Source organism: Harpia harpyja, chromosome 3 (assembly GCF_026419915.1).
Source record: "Harpia harpyja isolate bHarHar1 chromosome 3, bHarHar1 primary haplotype, whole genome shotgun sequence".
Lineage (NCBI taxonomy): Eukaryota > Metazoa > Chordata > Aves > Accipitriformes > Accipitridae > Harpia > Harpia harpyja.
The window spans coordinates 2,328,978-2,347,435 of NC_068942.1; the positions used below are offsets into that span (position 1 = coordinate 2,328,978).

The 18,458-nt window shown below is 41.9% G+C and overlaps 1 protein-coding gene across 1 annotated transcript in view; it reads right to left on the reverse strand.

Annotated features, from left to right (window-relative positions):
- NKAIN2 (sodium/potassium transporting ATPase interacting 2) overlaps positions 1–18,458 on the reverse strand; it is a 565,357-nt gene that overhangs the window by 19,423 nt on the left and 527,476 nt on the right. The window contains exon 5 of the mRNA XM_052781168.1: positions 6,094–6,154. Within this exon, the coding sequence (XP_052637128.1) occupies positions 6,094–6,154 (61 nt within the window). The remainder of the gene's footprint in view (positions 1–6,093; positions 6,155–18,458) is intronic.

The following is an 18,458-nucleotide window of genomic DNA, read 5'->3' on the forward strand; positions in this document are numbered from 1 at the left end:
TGTTTCTCTCTCTGCAGCGCAGCGCCAAATGATCACAGACCAGGCTGTGTAACGTCTGCCAAGCCCTATGACACCTTGGACCGCTCAGGTCCATTTGCATCTCAAACGCAGCCAGTTCCACTTGTCATGTCTTCCTGGCCATAGGCTTTCCCCCCCGCACTCTGCAGCTCAGACATTTTTCAGCCTGTCTTTTCGAAGCGGCGAGCGCTTCGAAATGCTTGGGATGCGGAGTGCCTGTGCTCCGCACCGCTGAGAATGAGATGCTCAACACCAGCACTCCGCTCTGCGGCAGGTCCCCTCCAAGACAGGACACGACTGGAAATAATGGCACAGGCACCGGCTATCGATATGTGCAGAAGGTTGATGCTGTACAGGCATCTCAGGGAATTTCCTGAATGTTCCTCGTGGCACTGTGGCTCTTCAAGGCAGTTCTCTTTAGGATGACAAGCATGAGGCAGTACCATGGGATTTCAAAGGCTTCTTTCCCTCCGTGCTTCCGTCAGCATCTTGACAGCCGAAGGCATCCCATTTCCCTCCCTTTGGTTTACTTAGTTCACGTAGCAGTCACCACACTAAATGAAACAAGTAACGGAAAAAGCTTCTAATTTAGCCACAGGCTGTAAATCGGAGAGTGCAGCTGAGCAAAACCAAGCCGTAGCTTCAGCTTTTGTAGCGTGTTCAGTGAATTTTCATTCATGAATGACCTGTTCAACAGTTGGAGAACAACTGGAGGCTGTGCCTGATAAAAACTTTCTTGGTCCAAACATGGGTGGACGCTTTCAGGAAGAAAAGCCCATTGTGGGAAACTAAATACAACGAGACCACTTCTAGCTAAGGAAGTCCCTGAACTGCAAATTGCTGTCGGGATTTTCTGGGAACCACAAACGTGCTGTGTTCTTATGTGGCAAACAGATATGGAAGTAAGCTTCAGTGTAGTCTCAGGATTTACAGCCATGTTCACCAGAAACTGGGAAGGGACATAAAGAAGCAGAATTAATAGCTAAACGTTTGCTACCCATTTATCTTTGTTTTAGAGATTTCTAAGCAGGGATGGAAGCTAAGGTATTATTTCTCTATACTGTCTCGTTAAGCAGATTGTGAAAAGCGTTTGGCACAGAAATAAAGTGATACCTGAGCATATTCTGGACTTCAATAGTGCCTTTCATCCCGGAAGCTCAAAGTTATGAAGCAACATGCCTGTGAGTTTGTCCCTGTCATTATTTCCCATTTTAAATATGGGAAACAGAAGTATGGAGAGGTTAAATAACCTGCCCAAAGGTGGAAGGCAGCCTGTAACAGAGCTAAAAATAAAAGGCTTTTCTACCTATCCCATCTGTTTGTCAAAATTTCACATCTCTCACATCTAACTAATTTAATATTGTCTTTTAAAAGAAAATCTTTGTCATCACCTTTGTACCTCCCAGGTCAGGCCTAGGATCCCAGAGTAGATTGTTGTTTGGCACTGAGTTTATTGGCACATAATTGCTGTGCTGTATTGCTCACCAGTAGATATCCCCTGTCTGGTGTATTGTCTTCCTGAACGTTTTCAGTAATGCAAACAGAATCTTGAATTCAGGTTTTTACGAGGGGTAGTGAAATCATTTTAAAGGGTTATCTAGAGCTTTACTTCTGTGCCAGACATCCCCAAAAGCTGGGCTCAAGGGAATATGCAGCAAAAATCTGCTTAACCCAGTTGCAATTTCTTTTCGCTTTGCAGTTTACCTGGAAACAATGCCAAGAGAAAAGAAGAGAGTGTGTGTGCAAGTTGGATTCCTGCTAGTGTAAGATAGTGCAAAGGCTGTACCTCATGGTACTCGGGGAACAGTCAGACAGGCTGTGTTTATGCCCTGGTTGCTTTGCCATTGTGTTATGGTAAGTAAATGCTGTTTCTTCTCCCTATCTGGGTCTGCAAGGGAGCCTTCTGGATTAGGATTTCACTGTGGGACACAGACTGAATTGGTGATTTTCTCTAGGCTGGGGTTCCTTCCCAGCCAAAGCTGTCCCTCTAATAACAAGCCAGTCCCTTTTCCCTCAACAGAACCTGCTAGACGAGCGCAAAATTCCCACTTCAGTAACCCAGGTTCCTTTTTTAATTGCTTACAGACAAAAAGGCCCAGGAGGATGCTGCTTTATTGCTTACATTCCAGGGTTTTCCACAAAATATCTGTATATTTAATAACATTTTCAAAAATACATTGAATTTTCCTTTAGTAAGGCAGTAACAGCTTATAGCAGGGAGCCAAACTGCTAGTGAGGAAATGCACATTAAATGAACATTTCAATGTTATTAAAAATAATGTGCAGCCTTTGAAAAATGCAGGCCTAATACGATTTTGGAAAATAAATGAGGAGCTCCGATAAGTTTACAGCCGTTGGATGCCTCCAAGTAATGATTGTTGCTGACATTTTCATGCTTTATTTTTAATTGCTGCAGCTAATAATGCTAATGAGGTAAGAATGACAATGGCTTAGGCATACCGGTGGCAATAGGGAAGAGGAGAGCGTTGAGTTGGCAGCAACCTTGTTGAGCTCGCCTTTCCCAGATGGAGAGCCGAGGCTCTCCAAGCCTCAGAGTTCCTCCTCCCTATGCAGCCACAGGGAACGTGATGCAGAAGGGACCTTTGGGAGTGACAAACCACCACCAAGAGTAGTAGCCAGGGAAAAGCCACCCTTGTCTGACCCTTGGAGATGGGTGCTGCAGTTTGGCTCCGGTGCACCCAGTGTTAGAGCACTGCTTGGGACTGTACCAGGAGGGAAAGCAGCTTCCACTTTAATCCTTGATGCAGAATTAACCCAAAGCAGATTGTTCTCATGAAAGGTAGTGTGGACTTGTGCTTTGATTTAGGGGGCCTGCTGCTGGATTTATTTGGTATGTGAGTAATTAAAACCTTTAGACTTGCTGATTCAGCCCTAGTTATGATCCCGATTTGATCGCTGTATTGTTCCATTCCTAATCCTTTAGTGAGGCTAGAGCAGGTTAATCTTAGTGAAATGTTTGCTTAATTCTATCCTCGCTCATTTGTTCTCTTAATAAAATCTGCATAAAGAATGGAGAAATAGTAATTCTTTCAGCTTGTTCCAATTACTTTGAGAGCAAAGCTAATTCAGCTGAAGCAGCCTAAGAGCAACTTGATTGTGTTTCTACAGTTGAGGCTCTGTGCCAACAGAAGATGTGGCACCCTCTCTGCTCCAGAGCAGTGTCGATACGTTCCTCTGGTTAAAATCTGGAACATGCCCATGTCTGGCTTTTGGATGTTGTATGAATTTCTCTCTGGTCTCATGACTTGCTGCCCATTCCTGCCAGGCTCAGTGTTTCTGCCTCTTTTGCTCCTCTTGTGGACTGCTGTTACTTCCATGGCCCGTTAGCAAAGCAGAAGAAATTGAACTGAGTGTATGGGTGTTCACGACGTCCATCGTGAGAAGCAAAAGGCTTTTTCTGTTGGCTCTGTCTCATCAGAAGGGCTTTTTCTATTGACTCTGTCTCATCAGACAGGACTCGTGGCTGAATGCCCCTTTGGCGTGACCCACTATGTTGCAGTGGCGTGGGAGAGTTGCTTTGGGGTGACTGGTTTTACCGGACGATCTTTCACGGCTGACACATCTTTAGCACACGGAGGGAACACCAGCTGCCAACCTGCATGCAAGCACAAGCCCAGCCTCTCCCCTTAGCAGGTATGGATGCTAGGCAGGGGGTGGGCAGCAGACTAAAGCTCTTTTCTGCTATGCTAGATATCCAGCAAGTCTGGGGGAAGGTGTATGTTGTAGGCAGGAGGGGTGTCTTCATCCCCCTGAGCCACTGACCTTGCTCCATAGCAGCACGCAGGGGTGAGGAACTGGAAAAGTGGAAGAAGAGACTATGGGAAGAGAAACACAGCTAGGGGATCAGAAGTGGTCTCACACCAGACTCACATATGCAGGAAGCTCTAGCAATGGCTCTGGGACATATTCCACTTTTCCTGAAAGCTTTTCTCCTTCGCACTCGCTCGGTCTGCATGAGATGACCCCATCCGTGAACGTATTGAGAAAGTTACGCTTAGGCATCTTCCTCTGGAGTATAAATACTAAATAACATGGCATCCATAAGGGATACATTACTTCTCAGAGGAGTACAATAGATGGATGTGTTGCCAAAAGGGAGGGGAAAAGGCAAGAAAATGTATCTAAATGGAATTGAAAGAAACTAAAATTAAAGCAGAGCAGGGGGTATTTGTATGGACTGGAGCCCCTGGCTGTCACAGCGAGGGCTCGGCACACATCAGAGTGGATGTCTGAGCAGAGGGAGAACTCGAATCGCTCTCATTCTCTGCTACATGCAGCCTCTCAGTAGAAATTAAAGCTGCTTTAATTTTACGACACCTTGAGGGGCCAAATCCAATCTGAGCATTATTACAGTGTTGGGACAACTCAGCCACAGAAGTTCCCTTTTTCTCTTTTTTTTTCCAGCCACGCTTCTGAACCTCATCCGAGAGAAAGCTGTGGAGCCTGAGCTTGCGCTGGTTTCGTTGCACTGGGTGGGGATTTGCTCCGGTACCTCAGAGGGATGCTCACAGATGGGTAAGATGGCTCTTTGGCTGGAAGAGGAGGCCTGGCCGAGGTCTACTAACAAAGTAATAAGAGCCTCAAAATAGGCAAGACGACAGCAAGGAAAGGTTCAAAGAAGCATGACGAGCTGTAGCTTCTGAACAACAGGGAGCTCCCGCCGCAGTGAGCAGAAAACAATACCATATTGGCCACAGCACTTTGCTGCCAGGAACGTTGCTTTACAGACCATGGGAGAAATCTCTCAAACGTGCTCTGACTTCTGTGCTTGTTTGGTGAGCCAAGTCACAAGTCTTTTCCTCGCTTTTGACTTATACCGTGCCCAAAAGCATTACAGGAGAGTGAAAAAAAGATTTAAGCCCTTAGAAGAGAGGGCAGAAAAGTATTAAATGGGATTTTGTTTTGGGGGGCAAGGAATCATTCTCCTCCAGCTTTGTGGATAGTGAATGCACTTAACGGGAAAATAGGAGAAAGTACCTATGACTGGGTCCTTCCCTAAAAAGACAAGACCTGTTTGTGCCATACCCCTGCTCCACTTGCTTTACTCTTATGCCTTCCTCGCCTCCATAGAAATGCAAAGACAACTGAAACAAGGATAGTCGGAAAGACCTCCAAAGGGTGGTTTGATTTCGGCACTAAATCTCCGCTTGACGGCTCACAGTGGCACTGGGTTGCCAATAGATTATAGGGTTGCAGCTATTTTCTACGCAGGAGAACACACAAAGGAACCCCCACCAGCCCTAGCAGTGCTCTCAATCAAATAAAAACCCTTTAGCTTCCTGTTGCAGAGCTCTCTCTAGGATTCATGTATATTTTATCAAAGTTACATGCAGTTCTGATACTTGTTTCTAAAGTGCTTTAGTATGAATCCCTAGATGTACTGAAATGCTGCAGTGGCCCTTTTTAAAAAATCAAGGTTAGACTAGAGAAAAAATGAAATGGCTTGACACCATAGCATGTAATAAGAGCAAATTCTGCTCAACAGGCTTCTATTGATATAAATAAGCAGAAGAAACACAAACATACATCTATATGAAATAATTTCGCTCCTTGTAATTGTACCCTGGGAGCAGCAGGAACAAAGAGGAGCTCCACAGTTTCACCTGTCATAAATGAAGGTCCTGCAATGATCTAAAGCTATTTTTTTGCCAGAAGTGCTTTTACAAGCCAACACACAACACAGAAGAGCTATGCCCTCAGTGGTAACCAATTACTGTGAAGATAGTTAATAACAATCTGGACTAAGGAAAAAAAAAGAAAAAAAAAAGCTTGTATTAATGAATTGGGATTTTTGCTTTTTTTATCTATGTCTTAAGCTAACCTGTGAGGAAAAAAAATTTCAGAAGAAAAGAGTGTATATTTTTTAAGCTGCCTTTCACAACTCCTTTGTCTTTCAGGCATTTGCAAATTTTAGATCAAGAAGGATGGACAGAAAGCATGCTCTGGCTACAGTATAATAAGGCATTTAGGTTGAAGTCAGCAAAAGCCAGCATAGTGGAGGGGTAATTTAAAAAAAAGAATTCATTTTGTATGTAATAAAGCTTTAGTACTTACAGCTGTCCTCTTCTTCAGTAATACATTTCACAACATAACAGGCATAGATGAAGCCCGCCAGCTGAAACAAAAGGTAATAGTGTTAAATGTAAAGCAAATGCAATAGAAAAACAAGAGTTGGTTTTAGAAATGCAACAACAGAAACAGAAATAACAAAATTCACCAGAATGTGTTTGATGAGGTAATGATAATTCTTCACAACAGTTTGGTAATTTTAATTGGAAGTAGCCAGGGGTATTTTGCACCTTTTGAAAAACCCTTCAATAAAACTTCCAAAAATTGATCAAAAATTTTCCGTTACCGAATTGGGTTCTTTTTAATTATTGAAAACCAGAAAACCAAATGGGTGGTTGGATGGATGGACTTTTAGCCACTGAAAATGTAAATATTTCTGTCAAAATCAGATCTGTCATCCAACAAAACCCGACCCTCTAGCAGAACTCTGTTTTTAGCAGAACCTTGCCACCTAAACCGAAGTGGAATTCAGTGCGCTTGTAAACCCACTTTATAGTGATACTTTATAACTTGAGATTAGTGCTGTGGATTAGTGGGACTTGTTGCCGTATCTGTGATAACGCCCAAGCCTCAAGACATATCTAGCACTTTGGATGGGTCTGGATGTATTTACATCAGCATCGCATGCTGCAGCTGGCAAATTCATATCTTGTTCCCTTCAGTCCTCTCCTCAGAGCATGCCCAGAAGTGAATTGTAAACAGAAGCAACAAGATTTAAAGAAAATGAAAATCTGGAGTGGTCCTCGAGTACCATGGCAAATTGCTTATCTTACACTGTCACCTGAAAAAACAAAAAAAGGGAATAAATGGCCAATATCACACATGCCATGGGCCAAGTATCACGTGAGTCCTCTGCTAGTGCCTCCACCGAGTTCTATCATCACTGAGAAGTTACACCAGAAGCAACAGAACAAATACTGGAGCAGCAGCACGTGCCACGTGTTGCATGCTTTACATGGCTTCCCTTACGTGTAGGTCTGGAGAGTTTTCTCCGCTGATTGCCAACAACCTGTTTTTCATCCTTTAGCTCACCACTGAAATTTGCATGGTAGGATGTCAAAGGAATTCCGGTTGTTTGATCTCTTTGTAGTGAAAAGTGAGCCATGCTGTCGAAATGTGTTATTCTGTACAGGTCACCTCACAGAGATCTTTTCATAAGCTGCAAACCCAGCTGTAGACTTTGGGAATTAGTTCTTTATATGGATAAGAAAAATGCCTAAAGGCTCCAGCCAGGACTGAGCTCTCTGTGTGCGTGGCGCAAAACCCATAATCTCCGGCTGAGGGAGATGATGATCTTAATTTCAGACAAAGTAATCAGTGGGTCAGACAGTAAAAAGGGTGAAATCTGGGAGAAGACCATGTATTGTTATGAATGCTGGTTAGTGCAAACGGATTTTTTTTTTTCATTATTCCAAGGCACACCTACAATCACTGCAATATTGTGGGTTCTTAAAACCCTTAATATTACCCGAATACATGAAATGCAAACAGATCCATTCTGTTTCCTAGTGCCTCTATACCTGAGGCAGTGACCGTGCCTAATTTACTTCAGCTCTTACAGAGATATTCCTGGTATTTCTGTCAGTTTTCTGTGTAGGAAGCTCTCCATACCTATGAGTGCTTGCTTCTAACATTTGTACGGGTGAGAGATGGCTATAGGGTAAAAAACAAAGCCAGCCCCAAGGCTTTTCTGAAGAGATTAAGACTTGATTTGGAGATCACACTGCAGCCAGCATAGATGTTGTCTGCTAACTGCTAAAGTTCCTGTTGGGAGCCCAGAAACTGCATTACAACAGAACTATATCATTAATTTTGTCATTTATTATAAATCTGCCTTATAGTGCTGCTGGGAAGATTTTACACCTGGGAAGGATGAAATATTCACCGCTGGACACAAAGAACGCGCTGTACCAAGAACAGTAGCATTCAGCTAATATCAGCATTTCATCTCCGTTTTATTGGATCACTCTTTCCTTTGGTTTCTTGGCTTCAAGACAGAGGGCTAATTTGCTCCACTGACTTATGCCCTGCATAACCCCATTGACTTCAATGACATTACATGAGGTTTAATTCAGCAATGAATTAGGCCCAGAAAGGTTGTTCATAAATGATTCCATTCTTGGATGTGAACCTTGGCTTAATAGTTTCTCTGTTCTCTTTTTACAGACCATCAGATCCAAGATAGCTGAATAGTTGCATGTCTAGTAGGCCACAATGGTAGAGCTTTTCTTGTAATACAGTTCAATACTTTACTCTCTGCTAAACGACCACAAGTTCACATGATATTAACTAAACTTCTCTCACAAAGCGCAGCAAACAAACTGTATCACAAACTGTGCTTACAACTGATCTTTTAATTGTATTCAGTTGCACCCCTTAAATGTCTAGGGAACTTCTTTGATATATAAGTAAATCCTACAGCATTTCATCAGATGAGCTTGCTGATTAAAAGAGTGCCTTAAAGCTAGAAATTGTTCTGTTCTAAATACAAATGGAAGATTGTTTCCCATGAGACAATCAGAGTTCATAAAATAAACCTCCCCTTCTCCCACATTTATCCAACCCTTTGCTTGGTACACATAATAATTTCGTTTTAATTTGAACATCACGTTAGTGTTTTGGGGTTTTTTTTCCTCTTTTTTAACCAAGCAATTTATCAGTTCTAATCCAGTGACAGCCATTCAAGATTTATCTTCTAATTGCATCATCAGAGGGCACACCCTCAGAACTGAGGTTAAGGACCAAAAGTGGCGGTTTTTACTTTGAGGATGCTCGATGGCCTGAGCCCATGGGGACTACAGAGACCTCTAGGATGAAGACCAGGAACGTGCTTTCTCCCTGGTGGACTAAGACTTCCTATAGGAAGGGTACAGCTCATCTGTGCATGCAGCAGAGATTTCTTGGGGACTAGTCAGCTAAAATTGTTAATGAATTCCCACACGGATAAAGGGCTCTCACAAAATGTACCACCTTTGTTAATAGTGCAAGATGCATTTCTTTGACTCTAAGAAAAACGCTGCAACGTACCCATGTACAGCACAAAATAAAAAAAAATAAATTCCAAACAAAACACTTCACTGAACACACTCCTTCCCCTGGAGAAGAAGATGAGGAAAAAAAAAAAAGCAACAACAAACCCAAATGATAGAGTCACATCGCTTAATATATTCCTGGGAAGCCTTCAAACACAGTGGTGCTGAGTGCAGTATGAGAATTACACAGAGCAGAGTCTTCGTGATTCAGTATATCAGAAAGATTTTTTTTTTTCTTATGGGAGAAGGAAGGGAATGAGTCCTCAGAGATAAAGAAGAGAAGGAGCCTGACTGTCTTAGAAAATCAGTTTAAAACTAGGAAAGCTAGCTGGAAAACTCTTGTTGCTTTGCATCCCTTTATGCCTTTTTTTTTTTTTTAATTAACTGAGCTTTCTTTTATAAACCATGTAGCGATAAAAAGAAAGAGGTGCAATGAACAGAAGATCAGTTCTGGATCCCAGACCCATCCAGATTAGGTGTCTGCATCTGTCCCATTCACATTTTAATGCTGTAGTACGGGCCTCCAGAGAAGGAACCATGAACAGCACTCCTGCTCATTTATACATACAGTGATTATTGAATGCATGTTTTTATGAACCTCATTTTCTGCAGCTTGAAAAAATCTGCTCTTTACAACTTTCCCTGATATGACCATATGAGAGTATAAATGAACACTGCTCTTTCTAAAAGTGACACATTTCCCATCCCTGCATCAGCTCCCTGGGTGTTACTTTGATGGCATCTGATGACCATTTTTATATACAATGATCTCAAACACTTTTAAAATTTTTTAAATTTTTTTTCATCTATAAACACCTTGATGAAACTATCATTCCTTCTGCCAAGGAAAAAATGAAGACAAGCAAAAACTTAAAATAAATCAGCAATATAATAGCACTACTGAAGGTTTGGCAATGAGATTAATTACAGAATTAAGTTAATGCATCATATTGCCTTATTATAGCCATACAAGCCAAACAACAAAGTAGATGATAGAATATTCCCCACCCAAGTCAGCAATGTCCTGTTACACTGTTAGAGACTCTTAGCAGATCCTGAGTTTTCTGTGGGTGTACTTCCAGACTTGCTCAAAATGTCAAGTGCTGTGATCAAGCTTAATCAGAATCGGTATTGATCAAAATCCTGTCTTGCTATTTTTCCTCACTTCTTTTATGGAGATGAATGTTTTCATACACTGCAAATAGCACCAGATTTGGGAAGAAGGCTATTATATGAAAACTCATCATTCCTGGTCAAGGCCCCCACCTTTCCCTCTTTTAAAGCAGTTCTATATAGACAATTATTAGGAGTTATCTTTATTAAGCCGGACACCTGAAACAAAAGAATGACAGCAAGGAAGAAGCAAAACCTGAAAGTGGATAAGATATGAGTGGGATAAGGTGATGAGGAGAAGGCTCAAGATGAAGATGAATGAGTTAAGGGTTATGGAAATAGTACATGGCCTTGGCTTCACTGAATGAGCGTGTTTTATTCTATAACTGGACTTTGTCAGGGGAAATGGACTTCAGACTCAAAAACCCCCAAAACCATTGTGTTTTCATATGGAAAGATGTTACAGTATCTTCTAAAACAGCTGAGGCTTGTGTATTTACTTTTCATTATTAAGTTTTTGCAGGATTCTACAAACACTATGGTTTTAAGACCTTAGTAAAAAATGGGCTAGTTTAAGCAATAATAATGCAGAATTAAATGGAGGTTAATTTTGGCCCTGGGATCTTTATATTGTAAAGCTGTGATGTTACATGTCTGCCCATGTGCAATTTAATCATATTTCTTAAGCTTATAGGGGACTCCACATATAAAGCTTTGTAACGCTGTGCATTTAAGGAGCATTGTTTCTTTAAAATGGATTTTTGGAGGTTGGAGATACATATATATATATATATACACACACACACATATTATGAGCAACTGAAGAACTGGAGAATTACTATCTAGAAAGCTTCCAGTGTATTGATTCTCAGAAAAATCATACTCATTATTCAGCAAAAACGGTGAGACAGAGACCTTTCTCTCAATATCTGTAGAACTAAGTCAGTGTCATGGGGGTTCTAAAGCTGCCCCCTGCAAAAACCCTTTCAAGCATGATTTCGCTGCCTGCAGCAGTGCCGCATTGGTGAGTGAACATCATTGCTGGAGTTTAATATAAGACTCAAGCTATGTTCCATGGAAACGGCTCTGTTGAGGTATGCTTTTATTTGTGCTTGCATTTAACGTTATGAGAACCCTGTCATTCCTCCAAGTTTAACTATCTTTCATCATAAAAGGAGCGTTGGAAAACTATTGATATCAGGCCAGATTCCTGATGGGGAATGTAGACTGTGTGGCCTTGCAGTCATTATTCTACAGAATTAACTATCTATGTGCTGTCCGGAAAGAACAATTCATTAGTATGGCCAAGTAGCTTTATTCCATGCAACCAAATAATTATTAAAGAAAGACAATGTTAAATTGCCATGTCCACAATGATACCTAGTGGGCAATCATGAAATTTAAACCCAACCCAAACCAAATCCATAATTTCTTAGCCTATGTTGTTGTCAAATTCTTTTTCTCTCCTTTCTTAAGCTGAAAGCTGCCCCAGAGGTTTTTGATTTTTTTTTTCAACAGGCACAGTAAAAACATGAATCATAAATATAGACAAATCTAGACACATTGGAAAACAGAAATGTGATAAAAATTGCATTTATTTCAACTAGTGGATCATAATCTTTTTGTAACAGCTGTCTAGAAGGTGCTTAGCATAAAGTCTTTCTTTATTTCTCAGTGGACTATTCATTTTCTGGAGATTTTCTTTTTGTATAAGCATTTGAAGATCACCATGAAGACCTGCTAGAATGCTTTTGTTTGAAATGCTGCTGGGAGCTTGAGAGCGGTTCTGTCTTGTTCAGGGCAGCCGTTCCCTTAGTGTCTTCCCTGGCAAGCTTTTTCACCTGATGAATTGAAGAGACCACAGGGGCACTGAAAATCACAGCACTGTGGCTTGTCAGATAAGAGCTGTGCAAACCTTTAACAATGGTAGAAAGCAAGAGATACTTACCTGTTTTGAAGCTGTATTACAGACAGTCGGCTTGACCCAAATTTCCTGAAAGTTTAGTGAGACTTTTCTGCAAATCTGACCTCAAACTTTCCACAAACCTTCCCTCTTCCTAGGTATTTCAGTGTGATTTATGCTTTTGATAACCACGTGATATTTGGCATTTTTCCATGATTTCATCTCACAGCTAAAGAGTAGGATGTCCTTTTTCCTCCTTCAGACATCAAAGACAACCCCCAAATGCAGGGTCTACCAGCTTGTACGAGACGGAACCAGGGATTGCTGATTGCTGTCCTCTGTGTTCGCTCAACTGCGGAGCATCTTGTAGATTCAGGCTCGGTGCCAAACTTCACATTCCTGCTCCCGCAGGTGAAACGTCCCGGCTGGGACTCTGCTGGATTCCCTCAGGAAGCTGAAGCAGACACGTCTCGAGCGGCAGCGGGGAGGCCACAGCAGGCTGACCAGCGTTGAACCCCAAATCACAGCTTAGAGCAATGATAGGGCTGGGAAGCTGGGAGCAAATTCTCCACCAGCTGCATTCAGCAGGTACTGGTTGCAGCTCAAGTACGCGTTGCTCAGTGCAGGCTGAAGGCGTTAATGCTGCAAAAACCACCTTGTTAAAAACTAGAGAACTTTTAATTTTCTTTTTTCTGCTTTTGTGGAGTTGTCTCCACTTTACCTTTTCTCACTTGATTAGGGTTAAACGATATATTTGATTACATATTTTTGATAATTCCATCCAAACTGAGTCTATGGGAAGTCCTGAAAACAGAAAAGTTTATTGCTCTGTTTTCTCTCAGGGCTTAGCTCTGAAACCGAAGTTGTCACTGTTAGAGCAGAGCTCTGATTGTACAGGGGTCAACAGTGTGCAGTGACTGCTGTTCACATCAAAGGGATTTAGCCATTAGGGCTGTGTATATTGGGAAAAATCATCCCATTTATTTTTAAAACAAGGCCAGCTGCCTCTATCCACTCGGCAATAGCAAAACAACAAAACAAAGAATGAAGTTGAAACAATAAAAAACAAAGTAAAAGGCTTTAAAATACATATCACGCTGGTCATTCTGTTAATAATAGGAATGGATTATTAAAGCAAAAGTGTATATGCTTCTGTATGTGGGCTTTGCTCTGAAGGTTTTATAGCAAGAAAACTTCTACGGAAAAAAACTTTGGACCTTTTTCCCCTCTTGTCTCTGGGAATGCTTTGGAATGGTTTAATCATCCGGCTTTGGTATCTGACTGCCTTTGGCAGCAGTAGCTTTTCTTATCATTATGTCTAACTGTGTGTCACCTTTTCCAGACAGCCATAGGATTAGGATAAGAAAAATTGGTTCTTTATGCTGCAGATCTAACAAAGCCACAGACTGCTCACAGCCCACCAAGTGAATGCCTAGCATTTTAAATTGAACTGTGTTAGAAGAAACAGTTGATTATCAATGCTACTCACTCTTTTGAGGGGCAGCAGGAAAAAAAAAATGCATATCTGAAGTTTGTGCAGATTGTATAGGGGGAAATATTTTGATGGTACACAAGAACTCTGAATTCCTGATAGACAAACACATATGAGTGCTTCTGTTCAGTGAAAACCCATCCCTCCACGTTGAGGCACCCATATGGCAAGTGAACCTCGACGATGTGAGTGTGAACACTGGGCCCATGGATCTGGGGCACAGGAGCATTCAGAGGAGAGGGAGTAGAGGATGAGAAAGGGACTAATATGTTGTTGTGTCTGCCAGTTCCTCAGGATTGTGGCCACCCATGAAAACTGTAGAGTAACAGTTCAGAAAGGAAGCACAGGTAATTTGCTCTTCTCCATCATTACATGTTAGATTTAGAGCAATGCTGTCACAGAAATGGCAAGAGCCAGAACATTTCATCAGAGGTGAGAGAGACTTTCCAGTAACAAATGACTTTTTCCCTGTGATGCTATTTGTTTTCCTGGTGATGAATTGCTGTTTATTTGAAGACTCTCATGGCGGTCACAGTGTCGGGACGCTTCATGGTATGTGACAGCTGGCACTACACTGGCGTCATGGTGGTGGTCCTGGTGTAACAGCCTAAAAACGCTCTGACCAAAGGGCTCCTGCGATGGCTGGTGATGGTGGCATTGACAAGGCGGATTGATTTATGGTATGCAAAGTGCCCAGCTCAGCTGAAGCAGCTCTTCAGGAACAGGAAGAGTCAAGTTCATTACTTCAACTTACACAAAGAAAAACAAATAAGGCATTCATAGGAAAAGCTCTAGATGGTGTGATCTAGGTGAATAGGGCCTGAAGGGGTAAAACCCAAACATTGATTGGTTATTAAAATACAGGAATATTCAGAAGTCCAGTGGGAATTGTGGATGAACAGCAGAGGAAGGAACAGATCTCTTTGACAGTGCCGTCAGCAACAGAGCTGCCAGGAAGGTGACTAAGTCCGGGGGAGGCTTTGCCTGTGCTCTCTGGCTGGCTGTGCCCATGCACAAGGTGGGAAGGTGGGATTTCTGACAGGATAGCCTCTCTCTCTTGCAACACATGTAAGGAAGTTGAGGAAGAATTAACCTATCTTAACCAAATAGCTCCCTCAAACCTCATGCTCTGGAGTAAGGAAAGAGGTATCTCAGTGAAAATACAAAGCAGTCTGCATAGGGTGCTCCACATCCTTGCATCTCCCTAGGAAATGCCTTGCTTAGCACAAACATTTTGCTCTAGATGCACAATGTAAGAGCATCAAGTGTCAGGGGGGTTTCAAGGTCAATAAAACCTCTTCCTGTGGCATCTAATGTTTAAAGTAACTGAACTCAGCTTATGTTTCAATGCTATTTTTCCTCTCAGCATTAGCCTACTGCAGGCTTTTTTCCACCTTTGTAATCTATAATAAAAGATATCTTTCCGTGCTACCTTTTCCATTCAGCAAAATCAGCTAAGCAGGCTTCAAAAAACAAATGCCAGAGCGCTTTGTGAAACCTTTCCTGCAAAAGGAGAACTGCTGGAGAGTTTAAAGGAATATCACACCATGCAGCCTAGGCTGGTACGAAGAGACATTACCCTCTAGAGCCTCCAAGTGGAAGGACAGTTTGAATTCCATGGCCAAAGGCACCTTTCCCCTTACAGCCCTTCTCCTGAAGGGCAGGGGAGCACTCCTCTGTTTATTCAGCATGAAAAATAGTGATCTCCTTGGCCCGAATGGAAATAGCTTGATGGCAAAGGTCCCAGTCACCGCCTGGGGTGGCAGAAAACGTATGAATAAATTCTGAGCTATATGTGACCAAAAACCCCTTGACCCTTTTAGCTGAAGATTCCAGGAACATCATATCACACGAGGCATTTGGGGGAATGACGAATTATAAAGAGAGAACATTCTCGGAAAGGCCGTGTCCTCAGAGTCTGTGCCTCATTGCAGAGAGTTAAGTGGATGAGTTATATCTGACAGTTTATGAACCTTGCTAATATAATGCAGTACCTGGGAGTGTGCCAGCCACGGTGATCAAGGAAGTCTAAATTAGACCTCTGCCATGGACAGACATCAGATGCCCATTTAAAACTAAATGTTTCACCTGACCAGGCATGTCTCTCGTTATCCTCTAAAGCGGTGAGCATCAGCTCGAAGCTCTGTGTGACTCTCAGTAGCCAGCACACATCTCTTCCCTAGGTCTCAGTAAGATGCTACTTAACATGCTGATGCAGAAGCTGCTCTGGTAGGAAAAGCACAAGCGACAGCAGCACTTTGACATGTTAGTCTTCATGAAAAATGTGAAGTCTGTGGGGTTTTTAACCCACATGTCGGAAAGGCTGCAGCTCTCTCACCTGTTCCAGGCACAGGTCACTCAGGGCAAGCCATGCAGTGGCAGACTGGGATGCCTTGGCGCCTGCAGGAGAGGTGAGGGAAAGCTGCTGCACCAGCAGAGAAGGACAACCTCCATCCAGCCACCAATCTGGCAATGGACTGCAAGAAGTGAGAGAAAAGGCCATAGCCCTTTTTCTTCTGCTCTGGCAGCAGCACACGCAGTAGCCACCATGCTGGTACAGCAGCTGTGTTCCTCCTTTGTCCCTGAAAATGCTCTGCCTTTCTCCTTGCCTCCAGAAGCTCCCAATTCTGTGACGCAGAGCCACAGCACTCTCTAACACAAGCTTCACAACAGCACAATCAAGTCTTTTTTTTTTTTTTCTTTTTTTTCCTTACAAAATCTGTAAAATAGAGATAAAAGTGCCTGTTTCACCAGGGCCCTGTAAGATTCCAGTCATCACTATGACTTTTGGTTTGAGATTTTGGATGGGAAGCGTGAAAAGTGCTACAGCTATGTATTCTATTCTACATTGTTATTAATCCATTATATCAGAATACTCTGCGAAGAATAACAGCAATGTGATAATGCTTTATTTTTAATATTGTTTATATTTAATTTTTGTATTCCAACTCTTTATAGTGTCATTTTTTTTGTAATTCTCGGACTCAGCTCTAGTAGAGAGTAAATCTTTGGTAGACAGATTTGGTGTTATTGACTTGAACAGGTGCACCAAATCTTTGAAAAATGAAAGACAATGTTATCTTACTGAGGGTCAGAGGAAGAACGATTCTTAGATGCTTGGTTCTACATCACCAGTTCATTGCCAGAATTGAGAAGTGTGACCTTATTTTGTCTGGTTGTATTGCCTTGGCAGAATAAAGGGCAGGGAGGACAATTTAATTGGCGAGACATGAGAGAATGCGATACGACACTGTGCAATGAGGTCCAACTCGCACAGCCATCTTTGAAGACAGCCAAGCTGTGCAGCTGCATAGCAACACTAAACATAGCGTAAAGCCCAAACACGTCATATTTAATGAGATTTTTTTTCCCTGGTTTCTTATATATCCACAGTAAGTGGACAAAGTTCTACTGATATCTTTAAAAGTTAATGAAAGAGGTATAAGAGTTTTAGGGAAAGCGTGCATAGTGTTGAGTTAGACCTCTCAGAAGAAGGAACAAAAGATTCTGTTGTCGCAGGTCAGTTCTAATCATGTTTCCAATTCCAGAGCTTTCATCTGGAATGTTTTCTATGATTTAGCCTATTTTCAAATATCCAGATACATGATGCTAAAGAGCAACAAAGTTATACCTAGTAGGAAGCATCAGGAGGATGTTCCAAAAGAAGTTAAAAAGCATTAATTGCAGTATAATACACTGGAGAACTGCTTGGAGAAAAATGAAACAATACCTGAAGGCATAAAGTTTGTTGTCAGAGGGGAAGGAAGAGTTGCCAGCACAGATGGAAAAGGAGACCAGGTGCTTGGGTGCACACAGGCATGCTGACCCACCCTTCATTTTCCACTGGTGCCCTAAAGGTAGATCTGATGTCAATAAGAGAATACTGGGAATTAGGAGATATGTCTATACTGGCCAACAGCTCTCTGTTACATCTGCTTTAATCGTGGATACCTTATATCATCTACTGACACACAAGAGACACTACGGTTTGACCCCATCTCTAGATAGGTAGTTTGGTAGAGCCCAACCTGAACCTTACCTTAATCATCCGAAACATAACATATCCGACAAATATCATTCTTAAATACCTTGGCATTGCCAGGTAAATATGGAAATCACCCTCTGTTAGGAGGAGTGAAGACAGAATCTGACAAACAGTTGATGATGTTGTTTGGAAAAACCTTACTCTGAGCTAGCGAATCGTCCTTACCAGCTACTTTGGACTTCTGCCTTCCACAGTGACAAGGTGCCAGGGATGATAACTGAAGCAAAAAGATGTATGTCCTGCTGTTACGAATCATTGTGAAAGTGATTACTCCTATAGGCCATGTATTTGCAGGAAATTTTACCAAATTCTGCTCTGTGATTTAGAGAGAAAGTTTAGCAAGTTCTTCCACACTGTACTTACGTAAGAGAAAGAAATTGGGCAGAGTGGACAAATATTTTATACAAACTAAACCTGACATAGAAGCTCCATTTTTAAATTGACCAAGGGACTTAGGAGCTCATTTACGACCTTAGGGTGGAGAAGTGTGTGAATGAGTTTTGAAAGTGGGATTTGAGAGCTTTTGACAAAATTTTATCTTTTAAAAACATCATATCAGTTTAGGCATCTATTTTATCCTATTTGATAGCAGTGAATGCAAAGTGATAGCTGTATTTTGTCCACACAAACTCCAGAAAATTTCAATTAAATCATAACATTTCTTGATAATCCTAGCTAATCAGGTGAATAGATCCTGGAACCCTTCACTATGGAGGAAAACAATTGTCTTTCAGTAACTCCGTCCCTATTATTCTTTATTACTTT